At 38.9% G+C, this 25,402-nt stretch overlaps 2 protein-coding genes across 6 annotated transcripts in view; one reads left to right on the forward strand and one right to left on the reverse strand.

Annotated features, from left to right (window-relative positions):
* PDE7A (phosphodiesterase 7A) overlaps window positions 1-25,402 on the forward strand; it is a 128,250-nt gene that overhangs the window by 59,046 nt on the left and 43,802 nt on the right. For all 4 annotated transcript variants that reach the window (XR_010121871.1, XM_055286210.2, XM_063643260.1 and 1 more), the window contains 2 exons: window positions 1,227-1,287; window positions 4,265-4,348. Coding sequence is in view for 3 of the 4 variants with exons in the window: in XM_055286210.2 (XP_055142185.1) it covers window positions 1,227-1,287; window positions 4,265-4,348 (145 nt within the window). In the remaining variant the exon portion in view is untranslated. The remainder of the gene's footprint in view (window positions 1-1,226; window positions 1,288-4,264; window positions 4,349-25,402) is intronic.
* Window positions 3,194-25,402, reverse strand: part of MTFR1 (mitochondrial fission regulator 1) — a 141,744-nt gene continuing 119,535 nt past the window's right edge. The window contains exon 8 of one of the 2 annotated variants that reach the window (XM_063643265.1): window positions 3,194-3,211. In XM_063643265.1, the coding sequence (XP_063499335.1) occupies window positions 3,209-3,211 (3 nt within the window). In that variant the 3' untranslated portion in view covers window positions 3,194-3,208. Of the gene's footprint in view, window positions 3,212-10,537; window positions 11,496-25,402 lie in introns of those variants that run through there. The other variant, XM_055286215.2, reaches the window with a different exon arrangement.

The following is a 25,402-nucleotide window of genomic DNA, read 5'->3' on the forward strand; positions in this document are numbered from 1 at the left end:
TTTTTTTTTTTTTTGCTTGTTAATTCAACTGATTTTACTGATCACTTTTGACATGCTAGGCACTAAATGTTGGGGTTGACATGCTCTAAATGTTGGGATTTATCTTAGATCTGGGAATATAGCAGTGACTGAAGACCCTGCCTCCACAGAGCTTTATTTTCTATGTCTAAGCTCTGGTTTGGTCAATTTTATCTTCCTCATGTTTAAATCTATCGTTATTTATATCCATTCTGTTAGTCACTAATTTGTTCATCAATTTATTTATCAGTTATTATTAATTTGCAATAAGTCCATTTAGTCATTTATTTACCAAATTTTTATTTAGAACTTACTAAATAATAGGTCCTGTTTTAGAGACCAGAGATGCAGTGATGACTAAGATAGACAAAATTTCTGCTCTTGTGGAGCTTTTAGTAATATGGAGACAAGACAACTTCAGCTGCAGCTACACAGAGGTAGGGAGCTTTGGAAGGGGGTGGCTTCTAGGTGGCTGTAGATTTGGTAGTCAGGAAATCCTTTTCTGAAGAGATGATGCTTTGTCTAGAAGCTGCATGGTAAGAAGGGAACAGTGAAGCAGTGATCCAGGATGAGAGAACAGCACTTGGAAAGGCTGTATATTTGGTGTAGATGAGGAAAAGCCAGGAGGCCGGCTTGGCTGTCTCCTAGCAGTGGGGGAGGCCACATTACAAGAGGGCACAGAGGTAGGCAGGTCACAGAGGACTCTAGAAAGTAACGTTTGGGGAGCCCCAAGTGTGATGGAGAGCCTTTGGAGGATTTTGAGCAGGAGCTGAAGTGCTTACATTTGCTTTTATGTGAAGCATGGAATGGGGACCAAAGAGATGCAGCAGGAAAGCCAGTGGATTGCCCTTTCCTTTCTTTTCTATTAATATTTGGCAACTCCTATCGATCCCTTTTGAGTCAACACAGATGTCACCCCAAAACCTTTACTGGCTTACTCAAACAGATTAAATTTCCAAAGAGAGGCTGCATGTGTCTCTCTTTGTATCCATTTTTATGGTAGTTCTTAACCATACTGTATTACAATTATTTGTTGTCCCTGTACCCCAGAGATTTCAGGAACAGGTACCATATCTAATTTCATTTTGTATATCCAACTTCTCTTGCACAGTGCTTCACAAATAATAAATGATGAATGCATGTTTGTTGAGTTGAATTTTATATCATATTTAATCGTCATGTATTATAATGTGTATTTTTTTTTCTAGAGGCGTGGAGCGATTTCCTATGACAGTTCTGATCAGACTGCATTATACATTCGTATGCTAGGTAAGCATTATTTATTTTATACCAATATCAGTTAATTTTGTTATTATCTGTTGTTATTTGAGTTTGAGGTATCTTTCATTAGGTAGCTTTTCATCACTATTTGTAGTAGAAATAACCTATTCATGGAGTTTAGAATCTGGAAACCAATATCGAATGTGATGTGAATAAAGAGGTATTTTAGAGTTATAGGTAATTGAGAAATCTTTGGCCTAATAACTGGGACACTGTCATTAGTACACAGTTTCAAATTGCATCTTGAACATTCTTCATAGAAAATGTCTTAGATTTGTAGAGTGGCTAAATACCAAATAGATGAATGCCAGCATGGACAAAGGTGAGGCCATGAAACCACCTGCTCAGATAGTCCTTTCACTAGACGTATTTTGTTCTCAGTTGGCTGGCAAGGAAGACCATTTGACTTCTTCTAGTTCTGGTGCTTAAATTTTTTATGTATTAGTCAATTCCACAAGGTAAAATGAATTCAGATATGTGCATATATATGTCTTAATTTTCTTTTTCTCTTTTTCTCTGTGCCAGATTTCTGTCTTCATCCATGTCTCCTTTATCCTTGCACTTTAACTCATATTATTAAACATGCATATTAAGATTCCAACAGGCAAATTTACTCATTTTTTGTTAGAAGACTCTCCCACGACTCCTCCTCAGCTCAGAATTCCTCCCTCAACTTTATGATACTGATCCATCCTTATTCTTCACCTACTTTTGTTTTCTTCTTTGCCACCTTCACTTATTCCTTTTCATACTTTTAAGCTGAAATGTTCCCCAGAGTTCTATTGTAACTCCTATTCCTTTTTGTCCTCTTTATTTTATCTTGTGTATCTTACCTGCCTCAGTTCTTTTCTACTCCAGTACATATTTTTCCCCCACGAATGCGCAGCCTTTTTCTCTTTGCTGTCTCCGTCTTTCTCTAACAAACATGTTCAGGATTCTGCTGTCCTTAAGACAGAGCTTTGGATTCATATTTTGTTCAACTCTGTAGAACATCTCCATGTAAATGTTACGGATATCTCACACTTAACATGTCTAAAGCAAGACATTTGTGTTCCCCATGTCTGTCTGTTCTGCAGTCTTTTGCCATCTCAGTAAATATAACTCCATTCTTCCTGTCATCAGATCAGAAACCTCAGAGTCATTTTTTTACTTCCTATTTCTTACACACTCCATATGGAATTCATCAGCAGATCCTACTGGTTGATACCTTTAAATACACCCAAATCTCACCAGACCAGTGCTGTTACCATCACATTTATTACTTACTCCTTAACTGGAGGCCCTGCGTCTACCTGTGTTCCCTGACTGTTCTCATCACACCTAGAGTGAACCTTTTCAGACGTAATCATCTGACTCCTCTATTCAGAAGTCTCTGATGGCCGCAAAGGTCCAGCATGATCTGACTCCACTGCCTCTCCACCCCACCCCCACCAGTTCCCCTCACTCACCTTGCTTCTGCCACGCCAGCCTCTTGGCTTGCCATTGACTGTGCCAAGCATGCTTCTGTCTTGGGGAGTTTTACGCTGGCTCTTCCTCCCTGGCTCACTGCCTCGCTTCCTTTAGGTCCCTGCCCAGATGCCTCCTTGTTAGTGAGGCCTTCTCTGACTGCACTAATGAGTCACTCTCCCCTGCTCCTCTCTCGCTATTCCTCCTACCTTTAGTTTTCTCCATGTAACTCATCATCTTCCATAGACTGAAATTTGGTATTTACTATTTGTGTCATCACACAAAAAGATAAGCTTCATGAGGACAGTGACAGGGACTTTATGTATTTTGCTCACTGCTGTATTTCCAGTGCTTTACCTGTTAACATTTGTTGCAGCATGAAGGAATGGCCACAGGACAGGTGACTAGTCATTGTGGGATGGAATTATAGTCGATGAAGTGAGCCTTGGAGGAAGTCATGGTCCTACTGAGGGAAACAGAGTAAGCAGGAGTGCCCTCTAGGCAAGGCAAATTGCAAGAGCAAAGGAATAGAGGCTGAAGATTTGAAGGTTATGACCTTGGAGGCTATAAAAGTGTAGTGAGAAAAGTACTGTCTTTGGAACCCATGGAGCTGGGTTTAAATCCTGACTTACCCTTTGCACTAGCTTTGTGGCATGGAGCATGCTATTTAACTTCTCAAAGTCAAGTTTTTGAATCTGTAAAATGAGGATTAAGATTCCTATCTCTGAGGGTTGATGAGAGAAGAAAATAAATTAATGCCTGTAAAACACAAAAAAGAGTGTCTACAACATGGTTGCTACGGTTATGTTGCTGTATAGAAAAATAAATCTGGAAGTAATGTGGGCACACGTAGGAACGACACTGAGCTTACAAAGACCAAAGTTTAAGACTCAGCTAAAGGCCTTGGATGTACCCACTGTCAATGAGAAAAGAGTGATTAATCGGATTGACTTTAAAACAAAGTCTTCAACATTTTAAGTTTTTACACATTTATGAAATTGTAAACTGCTTGAAAATAAGTAATGTGTTTTCCATTTTTCATATCCCTTTTAGCCCATAGTATAGTGCTAGGCACAGAGTTGGCTCTTAATAAATATATTGCTTCTTTCTGCAGCTTTCTGAAGTTTTGTGCTGAGGATTTTCAACCTCCTGTAAAACAAATATTGCTTCCCAATGGCCTTTTTTTAAAAAAAAAAAAAGTTGCCCATGTGAATAATATATTAGGTCATCTTATCATACACTTCAATCCTCTTTCAGAAGGCTAACTTATTAAAATATAGATTATAATAATTATTGTAGGGGTAGATTTAAAAAAAATCCTCCTCATTCAGCCTTACAATTCATTACTGAGATTTTCTGAACCCTTTTGAATAAATCAGCTCTTAACTACCTGTTCCACATATATCATCAGTGGGCTATTACTTATGAATATGATACCACATGGACCTTTGTTGCATATGGAAGCTTCTTCCCGAATGACAGCCTTCTAAACTTATGTTTTATTCTTGATTCTGTCCAGGAGATGTACGTGTAAGGAGCCGAGCAGGATTTGAATCAGAAAGAAGAGGTTCTCACCCATATATTGATTTTCGTATTTTCCACTGTAAGTGTTGGTAGACATGATGTTTCTCTCAGAGTTTCACTACAAATTTTAATAAAATTACATAGTTTTCCAAGGGAAAAAGAATACCAGAAAAAAAACTCTATTATGTTTGGAATGTTTTTAAAACCTAGGTCATGTAAATGACACTATTTCTAGGTAATCTTAGTAAATACTTAGAGACAATTAGAAGAGGAAAATACTAAAATATGAAAGTTGATATAGCTTTTCTCTTCTCTAATTTATTACTTTTTTTCTTTAAAAAGATATTTTTTTAAAGTTGTTTTATTCCAAATGGTTAGGCTTCGCTACTTCAAATGAAATGTTTTTGTGCAAATGATATTTTATAAAGGTATTTCAGTAGTTTAACAGTGTTATCTTTTAGGTTTATTTGAAAATGTATATCACCTTTAAGGATGCTTGGTAGAATGCCTATTTCAAAAACAAGCATTCTTTGTGGATTTGGCCTATAGTGGAGGGAAGGGAAAAAACAGAACTTCTAAATGCCTTAAATATTAAACATATTAAATCTGTTTCTGGAGGAGTTCCACTTTCAGTAATGTTGACTAAAGTAATTTGGATTGATACTCTAAAAAATGAGAAAAACTATTCAAAATGTAAAAGACATGTATGTATTCAAATGTATCTGAATGCCATTGAGGCAGAGAGATAAGTCCAGAACTTCAGGCCACTTTTCTTCTTAGTAGCATGTACTGATTCTGGGAAAGTTGGATTAGAAGATAAGCAGAGCTTTTTATGGACACTTAGGGATAGAGAAACAAAAACAGGTGTTTAGAGCCCAGCAAGGCTGGAAGGTTGGTGCTGATAAACCATTCAGGCTTCGGTTGGAATCCTAAAGTTCTGTGCCTTAGAAATAAATCCCAACTTTGAAATATCTCACTCACCGAATACATTAAGGTGATCTGTGACTCATGTTTCTCGCCACCTGCAGGACAGAGATGTTACTCATCCCTTAAGTTTGCTAGCTGCAAACAGAGCCCTGGGACATGTCCTAGGCAAAGAGTAGTCAGGGCTTTGTATTCTTGAGACATCAGTAAGAATGTGTAGGGACACTCGGGGCTTCGGAGGAGGATTACCTCTCCCAGTGACAAATGACCCCAAAACTTACTGGCATAAAACAACCACTATTTTTAATGCTCATGATTCTGAGAATCAGGAATTCAGTCAGGGTATATCAAGTTTGGCTTGCCTGTGCTCTACAGTGTCTTGATTGGTCTTTGATTGGAATGGTTCAGACAGCTTAAAAATGGCTGGGATAGTGACACTGGAGCCTTATGTCCAGGGCCTTGGTCCATCTCATGTCATCTTCCAGGGCTGGAACCTCCAAGATGGCTTCTGCACTCTTAGGTGTGGTGCCAACATTTTTCTCTCTCCATAAATGGCAGTCTCAGGGAAGTCTTAGGGTAGTTGGACTAATTACATGGCAGCTACTTTCTCCCAGAGCAAGCATTTCAAGAAAGAGGAAGTGTGAGGACTCATAGTGTCTGAAGATCTGGGCCCAGACCCTGGCATAACATCACATTTCCATATTCTGTTGATGAGCCGTGTCACACAGCTTGCTCAGGGTCATGGAGAGAAGACACAGCCCTCTCCCAACCCTGGCTGTCAAAGGGATGCAAGGTCAAAACCTTTTTAATCTCCCATCTGTAATCTGGCACAAAATGTTTTGAAAAAGTAATTAAGGTCCTAGAAGGAGAGGAGAGGGAAAAATGTAGCAGGAGCAGTCTTTAAAGAAGCAATGGCTGAGAAATCTCTAGAAGTTGGTAAAAGACATTAAGGCACAGATTCAGGAAGTATTATAAATCTCAAGCAGAGTAACATTAAAAGAAAATCACACCTGAGTGTACCAGAGTATAACTATGAAAACCAAAATCAAAGACAAAGAATTAAAAGTAATGAGGGGTAGTGGAATATTACTTTCAAAGGAGGAATTATGAGATTGCCAGAAACAGATTGTTTCATTTTCCACAGAAACTAAAAAGGTAGAAGACAAAGGAAAAATTGCTCTGATGTGCTAGAAAAAAATAAACTGTCAAACTAAAAATGTCATCCACAAACTCTGAAAAGGACACACTTCGCAATTTGTTACGTAAGGCTAGCATGTAATCTTGATACTACAACATGACAAGGATGTGGAAAGAACAAAAAATAACAGCCAAATTGCTCATGAATATAGAGGAAACATCCTAAATAACATATTATCAAATTATATCTATAACACAAAGGGAGGATTAATATATTTAGACCCAATTAGTATTTTTCCAGGAATATAAGTTTGGTTTAACAGTGAAAAATCAATTAGTGTAATTCACTATATTAATAAAATGAAGGAGAAAAGTTGTGGCTCACACTTGTAATCCCAGCACTTTGGGAGGCTGAGGCAGGTGGATCATCTGAGGTCGGGAGTTGGAGACCAGCCTGACCAACATAAAGAAACCCTGTCTCTACTAAAAATACAAAATTAGCCAGGCGTGGTGGTGCATGCTTGTAATTTTTCAAATTCTGAAATAAGTACTTCTTGGGTCAAAGAGGTAGACCATAAAAACGTGATAAGCAAACGTGATAATTAAAGACTATATAGGAAAATCTATGAAATTCAGCTAATGCAGTGCTTACAGGAAAATTCATAGCCTTAAAGATACTTAACATTCATAAATGAGAAAGAATGAAATAAGTCAACTAAGTAGTCCAACTCAAGAAGTTAGAAAAATAATATCAAAATACACCTAAGAAAAGATAAAGTAGTTGTTAAAGATAAAAAAACAGCAATCAATGTGAACTAGTAAACTAAAATAAAAGTAGAACTCTGTAACTAAGAGCTGGTTGTTTGCAATAAAACAGGTAAGTTGCTAGCTAACTTAAAGATTGAATGGAGCTAACTTGCATACTCAAAAAATAAGAGGGGAAAACACCACAGATAAAGAGAAAATAAAAGAATCAAAATGGACTATTTTGCTTGACCCCAAAAATATATTTGAACACTTGTATGATCCAGAAAATTTTCTTAAAAATTACAGTTTATCAGAACTGAATGTAGAAAAGATAAATTAATCCAGCAGTACTCAAAGTGCAGTCTGGGATCCTCAAGACCCTTTTGGGGGTCTGTGAGGTTAAAACTATTTTCATAGTAATACTAAGATGTTATTTGCCTTTTTTGCTTTTATTCTCTCTCAAGGATACAGTGGAGTTTTCCAAGGCTGCGTGATGTGTGATGTCTCAGTACATTCAGTGTATTAGCAGATATGAGAAACAGCCGGACATTTCTCATTAAATTTTTCTTTGTTTTGGAAAATATAGTTATTTTTAGTAAAAATGTTATTTATGTTAACATGTTATAGGTTTATAGTAATAAATTTTTAAAATAAATTTAAACAATATTTAGCCATTAAATATTTTCAAATAAATTTTGTTTTATATATTTTTAAGTTAAATATTTAAATATTAAAAATTTAATTTCTATGGTAAATACTTAATTTCTGTGGTAAATATTGATAGCTATAACCCATATAAGGTTAAAGTTATTTGGGTTGTCAATAATGTTTAAGAGTGTGAAAGAGTCCTGAGAACCAATATGTTAGAGAAAGTTGCGTAAGAGTTATCTCTCTAAAAGCCTGAGGGCCAGAGAATTTTATAGGCAAATTATTTAAGATCATTAAAAGGTTGATGATTAGTTTCAAAGCTCTTTAAACTTTCAGATTATAAAGAGGGAACCATTCAGAGTAATTTTATAAAGCAAATATAACTTTTTATAAGTATAATATTCTCACTATAAATGTCAGTACAAAAAATCTTTTAAAAATATTTATTAGCATAAGGATTTCCAACAGCATGAAAGAGTAATACTTCAGCGATAGTGGGGTTGTTTTAGAAAAGGAAGCAAGAATGATTCAATACATAGTTTTTCTGCAATAACGTAACAGAAACTGGTAACATTGGTTGCTTCCAGGATGGAAACTGGGTGTCTTGAGGAGATGGGAGGGGAAAGAAACTTAGTTGTAGACCTTTTGAATTTTGACTCAAGTGAATGTATTGCTCATTAGAAAGTTTAAGTAAAAATATGTTTTAATGTTGCAATAAATAAAGATTGGCTGTGGGTAAGGAAATCAGTAAAAGAGTTAAGTCTAAATATTGATATTTGTATAAAGAAAAGTACAATTGTATTTGGAGTCTCCAGCCTACCCCCTAACATTCACTGAATTTAGTGAAATAAGAGAAAAATTTGAAAAATATAATTGTAAGAAGTTTTAAATAGGGGGCATAATGGGACGTTGTGTTGGGGGAGGGACATTAAAAATGATTAGATTGTTAGAAGTACCTCTAATGAAATTAAAGTAGGATATGTACTATCTAAATCACTAGGAAACCAGGAGCAAATAAAATAAATATAAAAGACAAGAGAGGGAAGACCAAACATATCAATGTTAGTAAGAAAGATAAATGGGTTAAATGTTCCTTTTAAGAGATAAAGAAGGTCAAATTGGATAATAAATGAAACTTAATGACAAAAAAAATGGTTCAAAATAATATGAAGCAGAACCGGGCTTGAGGTTTTGGTAGCTATACTTATGTCCTGATCCAGTGATGTGGAAGCTTTGTAGTACGATATTTAGAACATTGGAGGCAGCTCAGTGTTAAAAGCAGCAGATTATCCTCTCGATCTTATCATGCTGTTCATAAAAGGTGACAAATGTGTAAGCTGTAGTTGAAAATGGACTCTTGCTATAGAATTGGTCCTGTAGTTATTACAAAACAAGAATATGTCTCTTTAAGCCACCATGATAATATAATTTAGAGGGTTTTTTTAATAGAGAAAAATGCATTATTCTTTGCTGCTTATAATAGGTTCTGCTTATCACACAGCTTAGAATTCTTTTTGAAATTGTAATCTAGTGTGTTTTGTGAAATGTGATCTAATCAGAGAAATGAGCACATGCTCCTGCTATGACTAAAATCTGTTAGTCATCTTCAGGCCTTCCCTTCTCTCACTGACTTGTCTGATTGTCCTAAACATTAGCCTGAACTTGTTCTCTGCAGGAGTTAGCTTACAAAACTGTTTCTTAATTTTTTTTTTTGAGACAGAGTCTCACTCTGTCGCCCAGGCTGGAGTACAGTGGCACAATCTCAGCTCACTGCAGCCTCCGTCTCCCAGGTTCAAGTGATTCTCCCACCTCAGCCTCCCAAGTAGCTGGGATTACAGGTGCGTGCCACCACACCTGGCTAATTTTTTTTTTTGTATTTTTAGTAGAGATAGGGTTTCACTATATTGGTCTTGAACTTTCACCATATTGGTCTTGAACTCCTGACCTCAAGTGATCTGCCTGCCTTGGCCTCCCAAAGTGCTGGGATTACAGGCATGAGCCACTGCACCCGGCCAGTTTAACCCTAGGCTTGAGTTTATGCACAGTAAAGTTGAGCTGCCTTGGACTTCATGACCAGGAGGATTATCCTTCTTTTCTTTCCAGTTATGAATCTTAAGGTTTCTTCCTTGTGGGGTATTTCCTTTCTCCCTTGCAGTAGTTGAAGATATCAGGAGTTTATTTACCTGGAGGCAAAGTTGTCCTTTTTTACCCCTCTTCTTCCCTGTGAAGTTCCTTGGATTAGGAACTTGTGATTTATGCCACAAACCCATTCACTTCCTATAATCTCAGACTTGGCAAAGATACAAACACTAAAGCAACCTTGCAGGATGTGTTTAAACCTTCAGAGGTACTGAAGTTTTGAAAGACTATAATGTGCCCTCTACCTTGTATAGAATTAAAAATAAGAGTATTTTCCCTAATGATACAAAAATTTACATGCGTGCTGAAATAAAAATAGTTCCTAGGTGTTCTGATTGCAAAATTCTGGATATGTGTATTAAATTCATTAAAGCTAGAATGTTCTCTGCTTACAGCTCCTCAACCCACTTATTTTGTGCACCTGTTTACTTTTACCCTAAACTCACTGTTAATTTCCCTGTTGTAAAATTGTTGTCTTTTTCTGTTCTTTCATTGCTTAAATCCAGTCTCATTAAATCCTTTGGGTTTTTGTATGCTTACATAGCCTATTCTATTCATCTCTTTTCTTCCTCCTTATCTCTTATTCTCCTTGAACCAGTCGTTTATCACCAGTGTCTGAGGTTATTCTGGTATTCTCCTAATTAACCATTATCCCTACTTTCAGGATATTTCCTTCTTTCTTCTTCTTCTTCTTTTTTTTTTTTTTTTTTTTTTTTTTGAGACAGAGTCTCGATCTGTCACCCAGGCTGGAGTGCAGTGGCTCAATCTTGGCTCACTGCAGCCTCCACCTTCCAGGTTCAAGCGATTCTCCTGCCTCAGCCTCCCAAGTAGCTGGGATTACAGGCACCCACCCCCACGCCTGACTAACTTTTGTATTTTTAGTACAGATGGGGTTTCACCACGTTGGCCGGGCTGGTCTCGAACTCCTGACCTCAGGTGATCCGCCTGCCCTGGCCTCCCAAAGTGCTGGGATTACATGCGTGAACCACTGCTTGGGCCCAGCCAGGATTATCTGTTCTTTGATCCATCCTGTACCCTTTACCCAGGGTCAGGTCTTTTTAAAGAGAGAGAGAGCTTAAAATATAGAGGGAGGTCGATATCAACAGGTTAAAGACATATGATGTTAGTATTATTTATTAAGACTATTCGTAATTTTTTATTTCTTCTATGTGCTGTATCTGTGGGTGCTGTTGAATTTTTTTTTGATGTTGAAATATTTTTAACTTATTTCTGGAGTATGATTTTCTCCATGTTGAACATACTCTGTTTACTAAATTTACCTAGAAATTAGACATCTACATTGCAATATTGAACTTTTCTTTTAAGATTTTTTATATGTACAATTTATTATAAGCAACGTTTGGGTTTACATTATGAAGATACATTCTCCTGTGAGCCAGCTGACATCCAAGATACCTGACCAGTTAAGGAGCAATTACAGGCCTCAAAATTAACAAGAAGGACCTCAACCACTTTATTATGTAGATGCCACAATATTTCCTACCATGAATTATTGTGGTTTGGATTGTTTTTGTCATAGTCCTTATTCTCTTAAGGCCTATAAATTTATCTTCAGTAGGATTTGCCATAGGCCTTCTCGTCCAGCAGGTTCTGGCTTTTACGAGTCTTTTCTGAAAGGATATGAAGAGGTAAAAGAAGAAAATCAGTTGAGCACAGAAACACATTAAACACAAGAAACAATGCTCAACCTCACATCTAAACAAATTCCTATCAAATTTAGAAACTTAGGCAATCAGCTAAGGAGCTGGTGGAAGAAGTTCAAATTGTTACAGACTTTCTAGAGGGCAGTTTGGTAATGTGTATCACCTTTAAACTTTTTTTTCTCTTTGATTTCACCACTAGAAATGTATGCAAATGGAGTAATCATATATAAATGTTAATGTATGTGCAAAGACATTCACTTTCACCTTGTTTATAATAGGAACATGTATTAAGTTATGGTGTTATTCACTGAAGTGTTTAGAGGTTGATATGGTTTGGCTGTGTCCCCACCCAAATCTCATCTTGAATTGTGGCTTCCATAATTCCCATGTGTTCTGTGAGGGGCCCAGTGGGAGGTAATTGAATCATGGGGGCAGTTCTCCCCCACACTGTTCTCGTGGTAGTGAATAAGTCTCACGAGATCTGATGATTTTATAAGGGGTTTCCCTTTTGCTTGGCTCACATTCACCCTTGCCTGCTGCCAGGTAAGACGTGGCTTTTGCCTTCTGCCCTGATTATGAGGCCTCCCCAGCCACATGGAACTGTGAGTCCATCAAACCTCTTTTTCTTTATAAATCACCCAGTCTCAGGTATGTCTCTGTCAGCATCGTTGAAAACAGACTAATACAGAGTTGAAGGACTAGAGTGCTTATAACCTACCCTCAAATGTTCAGAAAAAAGAATTAGGTGTTAACACACACACACACACACACACACACACACACACACACAGAAGTATACTGCAAGTAATAAGACAAATGTTAACAATGCATATCTGAGAAAAGAGTGTTCTTTATACTATTTATTTTTGTAACTTTTTGTATGTTTGTGTTTTGAAATTATCTCTGGACAAAAATTTTTAAGAGTATGGTATTATGAAATTATTCACCTAATTAAAAATCATGGGTTTATACTCAGATCACATATTTGTGGGGTTTTTTTGTTTTGTTTTTGTTTTTTTGAGACAGAGTTTCACTCTTGTCACCCAGGCTGGAGTGCAATGGCGCAATCCTGGCTCATTGCAATCTCCACTTCCTGGGTTCAAGCAATTCTCCTGCCTCAACCTCCCGAGTAGCAGGGATTACAGGCAATCGCTACCATGCCTGGCTAATATTTGTATCTTTAGTAGAGATGGGGTTTCACTATGTTGGCCAGGCTGGTGTTGAACTCCTGACCTCATGTGATCTGCCTGCCTCAGCCTCCCAAAGTGCTGGGATTACAGGTATGAGCTACCGCACCCAGTCTAGATCACATATTTGTTAATTAACTGAAATTAGGCCAGTTCTGTAGTTATTTATAAAGAACCGAGAGAGTTCAAGCTTTGGGAAGACATTTTGAAACTAACTTGTATTCGTGGTTCCATAAGATAGAGGGATTTTGATGATTATGAATTCTTCTAGCCAAGAAGTGTTTCTCAAAGATCTGGTACAAATATGCTCTCAGGGTTAGTTTGGCAGCTTTGTTGCAATGATTCTGATTTAATCAATAAATTCTATAATTTTTAAGTTAAGTCATTTCTCAGATGGCCGTATCATGCAGACTTTCATAACAATTTTTTTTTTAAAAATGCGTGCTTGCGTCTGTCACTTTTTTGTTTTTTTTTTTTTTTTTTTTGAGACTGAGTCTTGCTCTGTCACCTAGGCTGGAGTGCAGTGGCACGATCTTGGCACACTGGAACCACCAACTCCCTGGTTGAAGCAATTCTCGTGCCTCAGCCTCCCAAGTAGCTGGGATTACAGGCACCTGCCACCATGCCTGGCTAATTTTTGTATTTTTAGTAGAGACGGGGTTTCACTGTGTTGGCCAGGCTGGTCTTGAACTCCTGACCTTAAGTGATCTGCCTACCTCAGCCTTCCAAAGTGCTGGGATTACAGGTGTGAGCCACCTCACCTGGCCATGTCTGTTACTTTTAGTGGGCTCTTCATGCCAGAATAAAAAAATTTCCTCAGATAGCATCTGTCACTAAAGAAATTTTCTGATGCATTCTTGACCTTTTTGTATTATTATTGATTATATCTTTTATTATCTATTATTGTAGCACAGAGGGTAATTATTTATCATACATATTTACATAGTTTATGAGTTTGAGAAAGGGATTTTTTACATAAAGGAGTCATTGTTAACATCACTTTAGGATGACCAGAAACATTCTTGGAGTATTTTCTTGAAATAGTATTTTCTTCTCTGGGAAATGTTCTATTTTGTGATTAAAAGAGAATACAGATATCGGTAAGAATTTGTATTAGTCTGTTTTTACGCCGCTGATAAAGACATTCCGAGATTGGGCAATCTACAAAAGAAAGAGGTTTATTAGACTTATAGCTCCACCTGGCTGGGGAGGCCTCACAATTATGGCCGAAGGTAAAAGGCACATCTCACATGGCAGCAGATAAGGCAAGAGAGGTTGTGCAGGGAAACTCCCCTTTTTAAAACCATCAGATCTCCTGAGACATATTCACTGTCATGAGAATTAGCACCCCCATGATTCAACTACCTCCTACCAGGTCCCTCTCACGACACGTGGGAATTGTGGGAGTTACAATTCAAGATGAGATTTGGGTGGGGGCACAGCCAAACCATATAAGAATTATCCTAGTGGCTTGTGTTAAGAGATTTGGAATATTTTAGCTCATTAAAGATATTGTTTAAATTTGTGGATGCTCAACTGTGTAGGAAAAATCCTCAAACTGTTTTCCCTCTGCTCTCACACCACCACAGCAGTCATCAACACAGAAGACTTCTGTGACCAAATGTGTGGAGGGGTTTCTCCCAACACACCAAGCTGTGGACACCAACTGGGTGTCCTCTAATTCAGTTCCAACACTATCTACCTAGAGGGAGTGTCAGATCCCACAGGTTAAGGGCTCAGTTCCTAAACCTGCCTCCCAGCCCCCAAAACCCAGACACCAGTCACAAGTCCCGGTCTCTGGAACTTCTGACCAATCATCTTCAGGTTGCGGTTCCCAGGACCCTCTTTTTAGGTTGGATTAATTTGCTGGAGCAGCTCACAGAATTCAGGGAAACACTTATATTTGCTAGTTTATTATCAAGGATATTGCAGAGGATCCAGATGAAGAGATGTGTAGGGTGAGGTATGGGGGAAGGGGTGTGGAACTTCCACGCCTTCCCTGGGACACCACCCTCCAAGAACCTCCACGTGTTAAGCTATGTGGAAGCACCCAGAACCCAGTCCTCTTGGGTTTTTATGAAAGCTTTATGAGGTCAGCATTCCTTCCCCCAGATTCCCCCAGGGTATGGGGCAAGACCCTCTCTGGGGAGAGTCTTAAGACTCACAGTCAGAAAGGCCAGGGAAGATTGAAACAGGTGAAAGGAGGATAGGAGAATATTGGAGAGATTGTTTCCTTAGGCCTAACACACCCAACATTTTAATAAAAGACTGTAACAAGGGATATAGGAGTTAGCCTGGGACTGTGGATGAAAACCAATATATACATCATAATACTACCCTCCCATTAGTTAAAAACTTTTATTCAACCTGATAGAAGGACTGTGGTTACTTATACAACAGAAAGCACAGTCTCTGGTCATGCAGTTGGAAACGTATCACAACTAATCCATAAACATTCATACTATGCTGGTCATTGGTGATTTATTTACGTGACAAAAATCTAAGGTTCATGCTTCATGTTTAACCTCTTTGCCCTGTGTCTGTCCCCCAAAGCTGTGCATGCAATCCTGTGTTGGTGTTGAGGGCTACAAGATGAGCCACAAATAAAGGATCTAATTCTTTTAAGTGTGTGATGTATTTAATATATACGTTTTTTAAAAAACAAGATTCGGTTGGATGTAGTGGGCCAGGTGTTGTTGTTGTTGTTTTGAATGAACAGACTGATTTCTGACAAATATTTAAACTGAAAATGTTGGCATTAATACTTTTCCAAGACCCATTGAGAAACTTCCTCAACTCTCATCCCATTTTAAAAAGATTCCTGATCCTCAGACTTGCCCTATATCTAAGTATTACACCCATTAAGTTACAGATTTGTGGTCCTCCTGCATTTAATTAACTGACTCTTGATGCCCTTTCATTCAGCTAATGTTAACCTATTTGGTCTCCTGACTGATGCCGGGAAAATTTAAGTTTGAGGCACTTAATAACAGTGAGCAATGGGTAGCCCCAACAAATTGGGAGGAAAAGATAATGGAGGAAGAGGAGAGAGGGGAAATAGAGAGAGGAAGAGACTGACGTCCATGCTGGGCTGACTGTAGAGTGGTTTACACTGAAGGGTACCCAGAGCTTTCTAAGTGTCTCTCTAACTTAGGCTCCCATGCTCCTAAGCATCATTTTTTACTGTGGCAGTCTCTTCTTACTAGGCTTCTCAAGTTTCTGCTTTCATTCAACTCCATAAAGATAACCAGGAGGCTCCTCATTTAGTTTCCCTCTTTAGAATAAGTAACTTCAGTTGGCTAAAGTAAGAGTCTCAAATATTCCTGCAGAGATTTTCCTCTGTTCAGTTAGCCATATACTTGGTCTCTTGAAATAAAATATTTTGAGTCCTAAATTAAGTGAACATGAAATCAATTCCATATTGATTTTTTTGTCAAAAATTCATCTCGGCTGGGCATGGTGGCTCACGCCTGTAATCCCAGCACTTTGGGAGGCCAAGGCGGGTGGATCACCTGAGGTCAGGAGTTCAAGACCAGCCTGGCCAACATGGCGAAACCCCATCTCTACTAAAAATACAAAAATTAGCTGGGAATGGTGGTGGGTGCCTGTAATCCCAGCTGCTCGGGAGGCTGAGGCAGGAGAATGGCATGAACCCAAGAGGCAGAAGTTGCAGTGAGTCGAGATAGTGCCACTGCACTCCAGCCTGGGTGACAGAGTGACACTCCATCTCAAAAAAAAAAAAAAAAAAATCATCTCTTGTCTGCTTTAAATTTGTCTCTAAACTTAATAAATCATTATTTAGTTACACATTATTTTTAATGTATAAGAGATACTAATGTCTTAAACATTAAAGAATTATTATAATCCCATTCTGCATGCCCATTAGAATTTCTAGTCTGATGTGTTCTTTTGAACGATTCTGGCATGATTATTAAATAGTAATGGAAGTTGTCAGCTTGACAGTTCTCTTCATGGAATTTGCCAAAGCTCATTGACGTCATCCAGACTGGAGGGCCTGGTCTCTCTGCCAACATCCAACAAGATGTAATACAAGGAATATGTTTTCTTTCAGTGTTTCTCATGTCAACACAAATGCAGTTTTTTCCATTTTCTTTTTACTCTTGGGACACGGTAATGTTCCAGTCCATGTGAGTATGTTTTGCCCAATATCTTGAGCTCCGTATTCATTTTAACAGTTTACTTCATCCCATGCTAGGGCAGCAGGAGGACCTTTCAGGATATTTACATTGTAGCCTATAAGCTCTTCACTATAGGCTTTTAGTTTTATTCATCTTTTTTTTTTTTTTCTGGTCTCTGGCAGCTTCTGGCTCATAGTAGAGACTGAGTATATTTTTATTGCATTGAATTGACTATGGCTGTGTATCTCCTACAGTTAGATTTTACAGGGGCCTGTTTGTAGTTCTCTCCATATAATCTGTATTAACTGTTAACCAAGTTCAGGCTGGTTGCTGCCTTTCTGTTGAATCATGTGTCTCATATTGTTTTTATTACAATGACTGTATGAAAGCATACAGAATTTTCCCTAAATTTCCCTTAGTTCCTCATATATATTTGATTTGGAGTTGTTTCCTGTTTTTCTGATAAGACTGTGTTAGACTTTGATTATTTGTTTCATACTTAGTTGTATTATGACATGAAAGAACATGTTTCTTAAAAGCTCATATTGTACTGATTATATTGTCTTAGTTTATCTCAGTCTTTAATATCTAGTAACTCCCATACAAGAGTAGATTCTGTTATATTTGGAAGCTTTTAGTGCTTTTCCCCTTTTCTTTAGGTGTACAAATAATTTGCTCAGCATTTCCCTCAGCCATGCAGCTTTCTTCATTATAATATTTTTCTCTTATCTAACTTTCATACTGTACTGCATGGTCATTAGTTTGCTATTCACAAGCATACTTTTTTCCAACTGTTATCTGTTTGGTCTGCAAAAGCAGCTATCCATCAGTTGTAATTTAGTCTCTCATTCAAACTTGAGTTTGCCAGCCTGTGCTTGTAGCTATGGTATTGTAGACTAAGATCTTATTTGTCTGGAGTGTCTATTAAATTTTAGTTTCTTCCCAGTTGTTCATTTCTCTTGAAGTCATATCGGGTTGTTTCAAAGCCAACATTTCTTTAATAGTTTATGGCGATATCCCAGGAAACAATAATCCCATGTCCCTTTTTCCTGTCTTTTCTATCACCCATGCTCCTGTCTCCTTTCTACTGTAATTCCTTACAAAGTGGTGCTTGTAGAGATTAGCACTGCTGTATTGAATTGCATTAGGACACAGAGAATTCTGCCCCATGTATGTGTAGTTTTTTAAAAACTTTTACCTAGTTTCCAGGTGATTCACAAGTGCCTACATTTAAGAACCACTAATCTTTGTTTCTTGTTTGTCCTAAAGTTGAAAGAACAGAATGTTCTGCCTTCTAAATATCTTCCCTAACTCGATAGCATAAATTAGGAAATTGACGGATATGTATTGGACCTGAATCTTAATACAGTTTAATGGTAGTTTAATTTTACTTGTGCTTTGGCAAGTTGGTGAAATTGGAAATTCAGCTTTATTTTGTATGTTAAGTTTTGAAGGAACTGCATTAAGACTTTGTGTACTTTCTTTTTCATCTTTCATTCTCAGCTTACTTTAATAAGGGAATTAAGAATTTAATGACTGAGGAGCTATGCTATGTTCAGCGTCTGAGTTTCAGCATAAGAGGGATCCAGCATATTCCATATCCCAGCTCTGAAGAGTAAAAATATGCCTAATCCATAACAATAAGAGTAATCAATCTTTGTTTTTTGAGACAGAGTTTCACTCTTGTTGCCCAGGCTGTAGTGCAATGGCATGATCTCGGCTCACCTCAACCTTCACCTCCTGGGTTCAAGTGATTCTCCTGCCTCAGCCTTCTAAGTAGCTGGGATTACAGACCTGCGCCACCATGCCCAGCTAATTTTGTATTTTTAGTACAGACAGGGTTTCACCATGTTGGTCAGGCTGGTCTCGAACTCCTGACCTCAGGTGATCCACCTGCCTCAGCCTCCCAAAGTGCTGGGATTAAGAGGCGTGAGCCACCGTACCCGGCCGAGTAACATTTTTATAGGGTTATATATCTCCCATATCCCTATTGTATTAAATTTTTTCAAAGTGAACATTGAATTCTGCATAATCTAAAAATTAGATCAATTTTCTGTGTTTAACAAATGTTCCCTCCCTTAAGCAATTCTTTTGGGAGGGAATATTGGTTATATACATAACATTGATCTAATTTTTAGATTATGAGTGGCTAATTTATTTCTTTGGTTCATACTGAAGTTGAAGCTGTGTATTCATTTTATACACACACACACACACACACTCACACATTGTTTTTATATAAATATAAAGAGATAGAGGCTCCTTATGTTGCCCAGGCTGGTCTCAAACTCCTGGGCTCAAGCAATCCTCCCACCTCGGCCTCCCATAGTGCTGGGATTATAGGTGTGAGCCACCATACTTGGCCTATATATTTGTTTTACGGTAATGAAATTGTATGCTTATTTTGAAATATTTTAAATGTTTCCAATTATTTCTCTAGCACATTAGTTTTCAGGATGAAGTTATACTGTCATGAAAAATAAATCTGGTTTTGTTAAAAAAATGGTATGAAGTATTTAAAAATATTTGATATTCATAATAATGACCATGTCTATTAATTTTAAGTGCTTTTTCTTTGCCAAAAATGTGCAAAGACATACTGCATATATTATTTAATCTTTGTAACAGTCTTGTGGGGCCTATTTTACAGATGAAGCAACTGAGGATTAGAGACCTTAACTAACTTGTTTAATGTCACAAAACTAGTAAAAGTGGCAGAATTGGGATTCAAACTCGGATGTGTCTAATTCCTAAGCCCCTGTGTTCTCATGTACTTTGCTTCTCTGCCTCTTCATGTCAGCACGTGCTGCTCTACTAATGACCATTGCTGCAGACACCTAGCTGATTTTCCCACATTCATTCATGCGTGCTAAATGTAAAATTTTTTCTAAGAAAATGTGTCCCGTAGATGTAGGGTAAGTGTAATTACCCGATGTTAACAATAGGCTTTTAGATACCACTCCTGTTCTTTTTGAGGGAAATCAAGAGAAAGAAAGGGAAGGTTAGAATATAGAACGTCTTCAGGTTTGTTTTAATACCAGCGCCATTCAACATGACCTTGCCCTAGATTAGCGTTAAAACCTTATAGGACTGAATTAAAAAAATTTTAAACAATAATCTCCAAGGGTAATTCATGATTGGTATCTTCATGATTGTTAAGGTGGCAGGTACAGTGGCTGCAGGGCTCCCTCTCGTGGACTGTTAAAGCAAGTAGTGGTCGGGTCTCAAGAGCCAGAGGCTTTTCTGTTAAAGGCCTCTTTTGTGACATCGGTTGTGGGAAAACATGCGATTTGGGTGATAGAAAAGAATCTGTGGAAGAGTTAGAGTAATACTGCTCCAGTTGTGTTGGTTCTCCAGCTCTTTTGTTTCCTTGACCTGGGACTTGTATTTCCTGTCTACTTTCTAATATGAGGAGGGAAAAGCAAGAGAAAAACATGTCTTTTACATTTGTCGCCTATCCCACTTTTTGTGATTTGGCTTAGAGAAGCTAAGAGTGATTAACTGGAAGTAATACCCGTGATCAGTAAGTCACAGTGTTCATTTAGTTTTGGTGGAGGCTGGTAGTTTGTTCATGGTCACATAGTGAGGTAATGTGATATTTTAGAAAAGAGCCAGCAAAGCCAACTACTCTTTAATAGTAACTTGATTAATTCACTGAGCCCTGTTGGCTTTCTAAGCTGGATTGGAATGTAGGTAACCATGTAAACTAGCACAAGCCTGGGACTTAAAATAAATAGTCCAGGCTTGATGGAAGCGGAGCTTTAATAAAGGCAAGTTTAATCTGTTGTGCATTATGCTGTGAAATAAATAATTTGTCTCATGTCACAGAGTGAGCTCATGAGAATATTGGTAAGAGGGCCGGGTGTGGTGTCTCATGCCTGTAATCCTAGCACTTTGGGAAGCCGAGGTGGGTGGATCACGAGGTCAGGAGTTCAAGACCAGCCTGGTCAACATGGTGAAACCCCATCTCTGCTAAAAATACAAACATTAGCTGGGCATGGTGGTGCATGCCTGTAATCCCAACTACTCAGGAGGCTGAGGCAGGAGAATTGTTTGAACCAGGACCTGGGAGGTGGAGGTTGCAGTGAGCTGAGATTGCGCCACCGCACTCTAGCCTAGACCACAGAGCGAGACTCCGTCTCAAAAAAAAGAAAAAAAAAATATTGGTAAGAAGGTCAGATATCGTGTAATACAGCCAGAGGGTGAGCTTTTTAGTAATTGTTCGGATGAAAGTACTAGTTAAATTCTCATAGTCACTCTTGTTCCCAGTTCCTCATGTATCCTCTCTCCTGTATTCCTAAATGATGTTAATTATTCAGCTTGATATCCTTTCCTCTCTGTAGTGGCCTCTATTTGCTTTTTTCACTCAGGTTTTGCTAACCTGCTGACAGAACACCTGGGTGTAGCCTTCCCAGCACTACCCTCCTTCCTTTCTGCATAATAGGAGTCTATAGGCTTTTGCAAAGTAAGAATTTTACGTGTCATTACTCTAGGAAAACAGTGTCTGTGTGATGAGGGGACTGGAGGTGGGGAGTAAACATGAAGAAACTAAAAATTTCCAATAGTCTTAAAGTGATCTCATCATGTTTTATCCTTGATTTATAGTTCCTGATCCCTTTTCTTAGATCATATTTTGGAAGCAATTCTAGGACAGTTCTGGAAATCTCTCTAATTTTCTTTTAGAACTTAGTCTCCAGTTTGGCATGGGTTTTAGACACTATTGAAGTGCACTCCTATTCCTTGTTCTACTTCTGAATACTTATTCTAAGGGAATGTATTAGGTTGTGTACAAAAATTTAGTTATAAGGATCTTTATTGCAGAATTGTTTGTAAGCAAAATAAAAGTTTGAAACAAGTTTTATAGCAAAAAGATTAAGTGATGATAATTTCATACATTAGACTAATACATGGCTAGTAAAAGTGATGTCACATATATTTATTGGCATGAAAAGAGAATAGATACATTTTTGTTTTGTTTAGTTTTGTTTTGAGGAGTCTCACTCTGTTGCCCAGGCTGGAGTGCAGTGGCACGATCTTGGCTCACTGCAACCTCTACTTCCCAGGTTCAAATGATTCTCCTGCTTCAGCCTCTTGAGTAGTTGGTATTACAGGTGCCCACCACTACACCCAGATAATTTTTGCATTTTAGTAGAGATGAGGTTTCACCATATTAGCCAGGCTAGTCTTGAACTCCTGACCTCAAGTGATCTGCCTGCCTCGGGCTCCCAAAGTGCCAGGATTATAGGTGTGAGCCACCGTGCCCAGCCGATAAATTCTTATGTGAAAAAAATAGTATTAACTTTCTTAGATGAAAGAAAAATTATATGTATATATCCATATAGAAAATAATTCTTAAAAAAAAAAATCTAGAGTACCAGGGTGAGGTGTTAACAATGGTTGTTTCTAGACAGTTAAGCTCTCACATGCAACCTTTCCCCATTCTCAAACCTAGGCTGAGCAAAGGAGAGGGTTTGGGATGTCTCATCCCAGAAAGGACCTTTAGGAAAAACCCCTTTTAAAAGAAAGGGGTGAATGCCATTCAAAATGACAGAGTAAGAACCTCCATGGTTGATCTCTCCACTGAAACAACTACCCAAGTAGAAAAAATGACCAGAATTAACTATTTCAGCACTCTGGGCCCTGATTGGACACTTAGAGCCACCAAGAGAGTACTTGTTGAAGGGAGAGGCCACTGTTTTTTGGCAGGACAGCTTGGGTGAACCAGTAACCATCCCCCATTCCTCAGCTCTGTGGCCTGTGGGGATATGGCCCATATGCCTGCAGTATCTGGCTGAAGCCAGAGTGGGCAGTGGGGACCCTGGTGTTCTTGTCATTCTGGTGGATCCCTGAGGGACTGATGCAGATGGTTTCCCAAGATTTGGCCCTCTTGGCCTCAGGGGTTTCCCCCAGTGGCATCTGTCAGGAGATTTAAGGAGATAGTAGTCTCCCGACCCCCTCATCCCCATTTTGGAGCCAGACACTTAAGGAAATCTGTGCCACATCACTGGCTGACTGCAGAGATAATGGAACAGAAACTTCAGTGATTACATACAAGGAATAGAAAAAGGCAAACAGACAAGCAAAGGCAAATACAGTTTGGAAAAGACGTAAAATGCAAGCAAGTATCCCCGTGTGCCTCCCTGAGGTCCATGGAATGAGTGGATCGAGGGTACTGCAGCAGTGTAGAGATGGGCTGAATCAAGACATGTTCCTTTTGCCCCCTCTCAGACACATAATAACGGTAAGAACAGTTCTGTTTCTCTGCAAGAGAGACAGAGGGTGCCTATGGCTATGGGACAGATTCCATGGTAGGAACGCCCTGAACATAGCTGGCGAGTGAGACTGATGCTGGTAGCCCTGGGGGGCTACATGTGGGATAGACCTGATTCTGGATTGGGCTTTGCTTACCTGTGGAAGATGCAAATGCTTAGAGTGCCATTAAAGAGCTAGAACAGAAGGTACTGCATGGATTTGGATGGTCAACTGTTGTCAGACAAAGGAACATACTGTACAGCCCATAATGTCCAGCACTGGGCAGACAGGTAACCTCTTCACAGTATAGTTTGAAAGATAAGTAGAACTGGCAATTGAAACCCTGTCCATAACAGAGGGAGATGAAAGCACAAAGGGCTGGCTTAGTCACCGTCACGAGTGTGTGCTTACATTCAGCATGAGTGGGACTGAAGGAGTGTCCCCACAGGATTTTTGTCTTTTTCTGGTTGATCTGGTGAATAGGGGTTGTGGAGGATGCTGATATGACTATAAATTCTTGCCAAGGGAGAAGTACACTGGTATAACAACTATAGTTTTTTTCTTTCTTCCCCAAATCACCTAAAAACATTTTTTCCCCCTTACTTGATACAGCAGTCCTAGGACTACAAGTGCTGGAAACAAGGATTATTTCTAAGCAAGAAAGTATAACTGTATTTTTAAGCCTTATGCCAGAATTCCTGAGGGCCTGATGGGGGTGGGTTGTGCCTTCACCCCGTCTGGCAAAATTGGGGCTGAGAGTGAATACAGCTGTTATTGTCTAGTGGTAAAAATGGTTCACTAGTTCAGAACCTTTGTAACCCTACCCTCTATGAATGGGAATGGGCACAGGAAAAGCCACTTGCTAGACTAGTATTACAACCAGCAATCTGGACTAGCACAGAGACCAAACTTAATGCTCCTTCCAAATGTGGAAACGTTTGAGTAAAAATAAATGACAAGTGGAGAAAAGGAGGACTAATAACTGAGGGTAAATAAATGAATAAGTGGATTATAAATTGAGAGAAATCAAATATTACATTAAAAGTCTTGGAGTTGGCTGGGTGTGGTGGCTCATGCCTGTAATCCCAGCGCTTTGGGAGGCCGAGGCGGTCGATCACGAGGTCAGGAGATCGAGACCAGCCTGGCCAATATGGTGAAACCCCATCTCTACTAAAAATGCAAAAGTTAGCCGGGCGTGGTGGCACACACCTGTAGTCCCAGCTACCCGGAAGGCTGAGGCAGAAGAATCACTTGGACCCGGGAAGCAGAGGTTGCAGTGAGCCCAGATCATGCCACTGCACTTCAGCCCGGGCGACAGAGCGAGACTCAGTCTTAAGGAACAAACAAAACAAAACAAAACAAAAACAAAGTCTTGGAGCAAGAGACAACATTATCTCTTAGCTCAATTATTGCAGATGCCTGAAAGGATAACACTGTATGTTTGCCAAACTACTGCTACTTTTGGAACCTGACAAGATCTAGAAAAACCCTACAAACCTGAGTAGCCTCACCCTGGGAGACAGTCATGCACTATGAGGGACTGGACTAGTTATTAATAATTGTGTATATTCTTTTGATGTAAAGGATCCGTGTTTGAAAACCAGGGGATGTCCTGTGATATTGTATGTTTTTGCCCACAATTCCTGGCTCATAACTTCCATAGCCCTTGTTACAGTCTTTTGTTGTAATGTTGAGTGTGTCAGGCCTCAGGAGCAGGCCTCAAGAAAAACAATTTCTCTGACCTTCTCCTGCCCTCCTTTCACCTGCCCCAAGGTAGGACTCTAATGTCTCCCCACTTTTCTGATTGTGGGTCCTAAGACCTTCCCCAGAGAGTCTTGCCCTATACCTTGGGGGAAGGAATGCTGACATTATGAAGCTTCCATAAAAACCCAAGAGGACTGCATTCAGGGAGCCTCCACATAGCTGAATACCTGCAGGTTCCTGGAGAGTGGTGCACCTACGGAGGGCATGGAAGCTCTGCACCCCTTCCCCCATACCTTGCCCTATATATCCCTTTATCTGTTTCCTTGAAATACCCTTTATCATAAGCCAGCAAAGTTTTAAAAATAAACAATCCTGGAGGAGTAAAATAATTCAGTTTCCAGAGCTTCCCCAGTGTAAAACTTGGAATGTTCAGTTTCCAACAAAAAAATACAAAACATACAGGAAAATATAGCCCACAGGAAAAAAAAGAATTTGATATAAACCACCCCGGAGGAAGCCCACACATTGGAATTACTAGTCAAAGATGTTAAATGAACTATCTTAAATGTTTACTGAACTAAAAGAAAACATG

The sequence above is a fragment of the Symphalangus syndactylus genome, chromosome 7 (genome assembly GCF_028878055.3).
Source record: "Symphalangus syndactylus isolate Jambi chromosome 7, NHGRI_mSymSyn1-v2.1_pri, whole genome shotgun sequence".
Taxonomy (NCBI): domain Eukaryota; kingdom Metazoa; phylum Chordata; class Mammalia; order Primates; family Hylobatidae; genus Symphalangus; species Symphalangus syndactylus.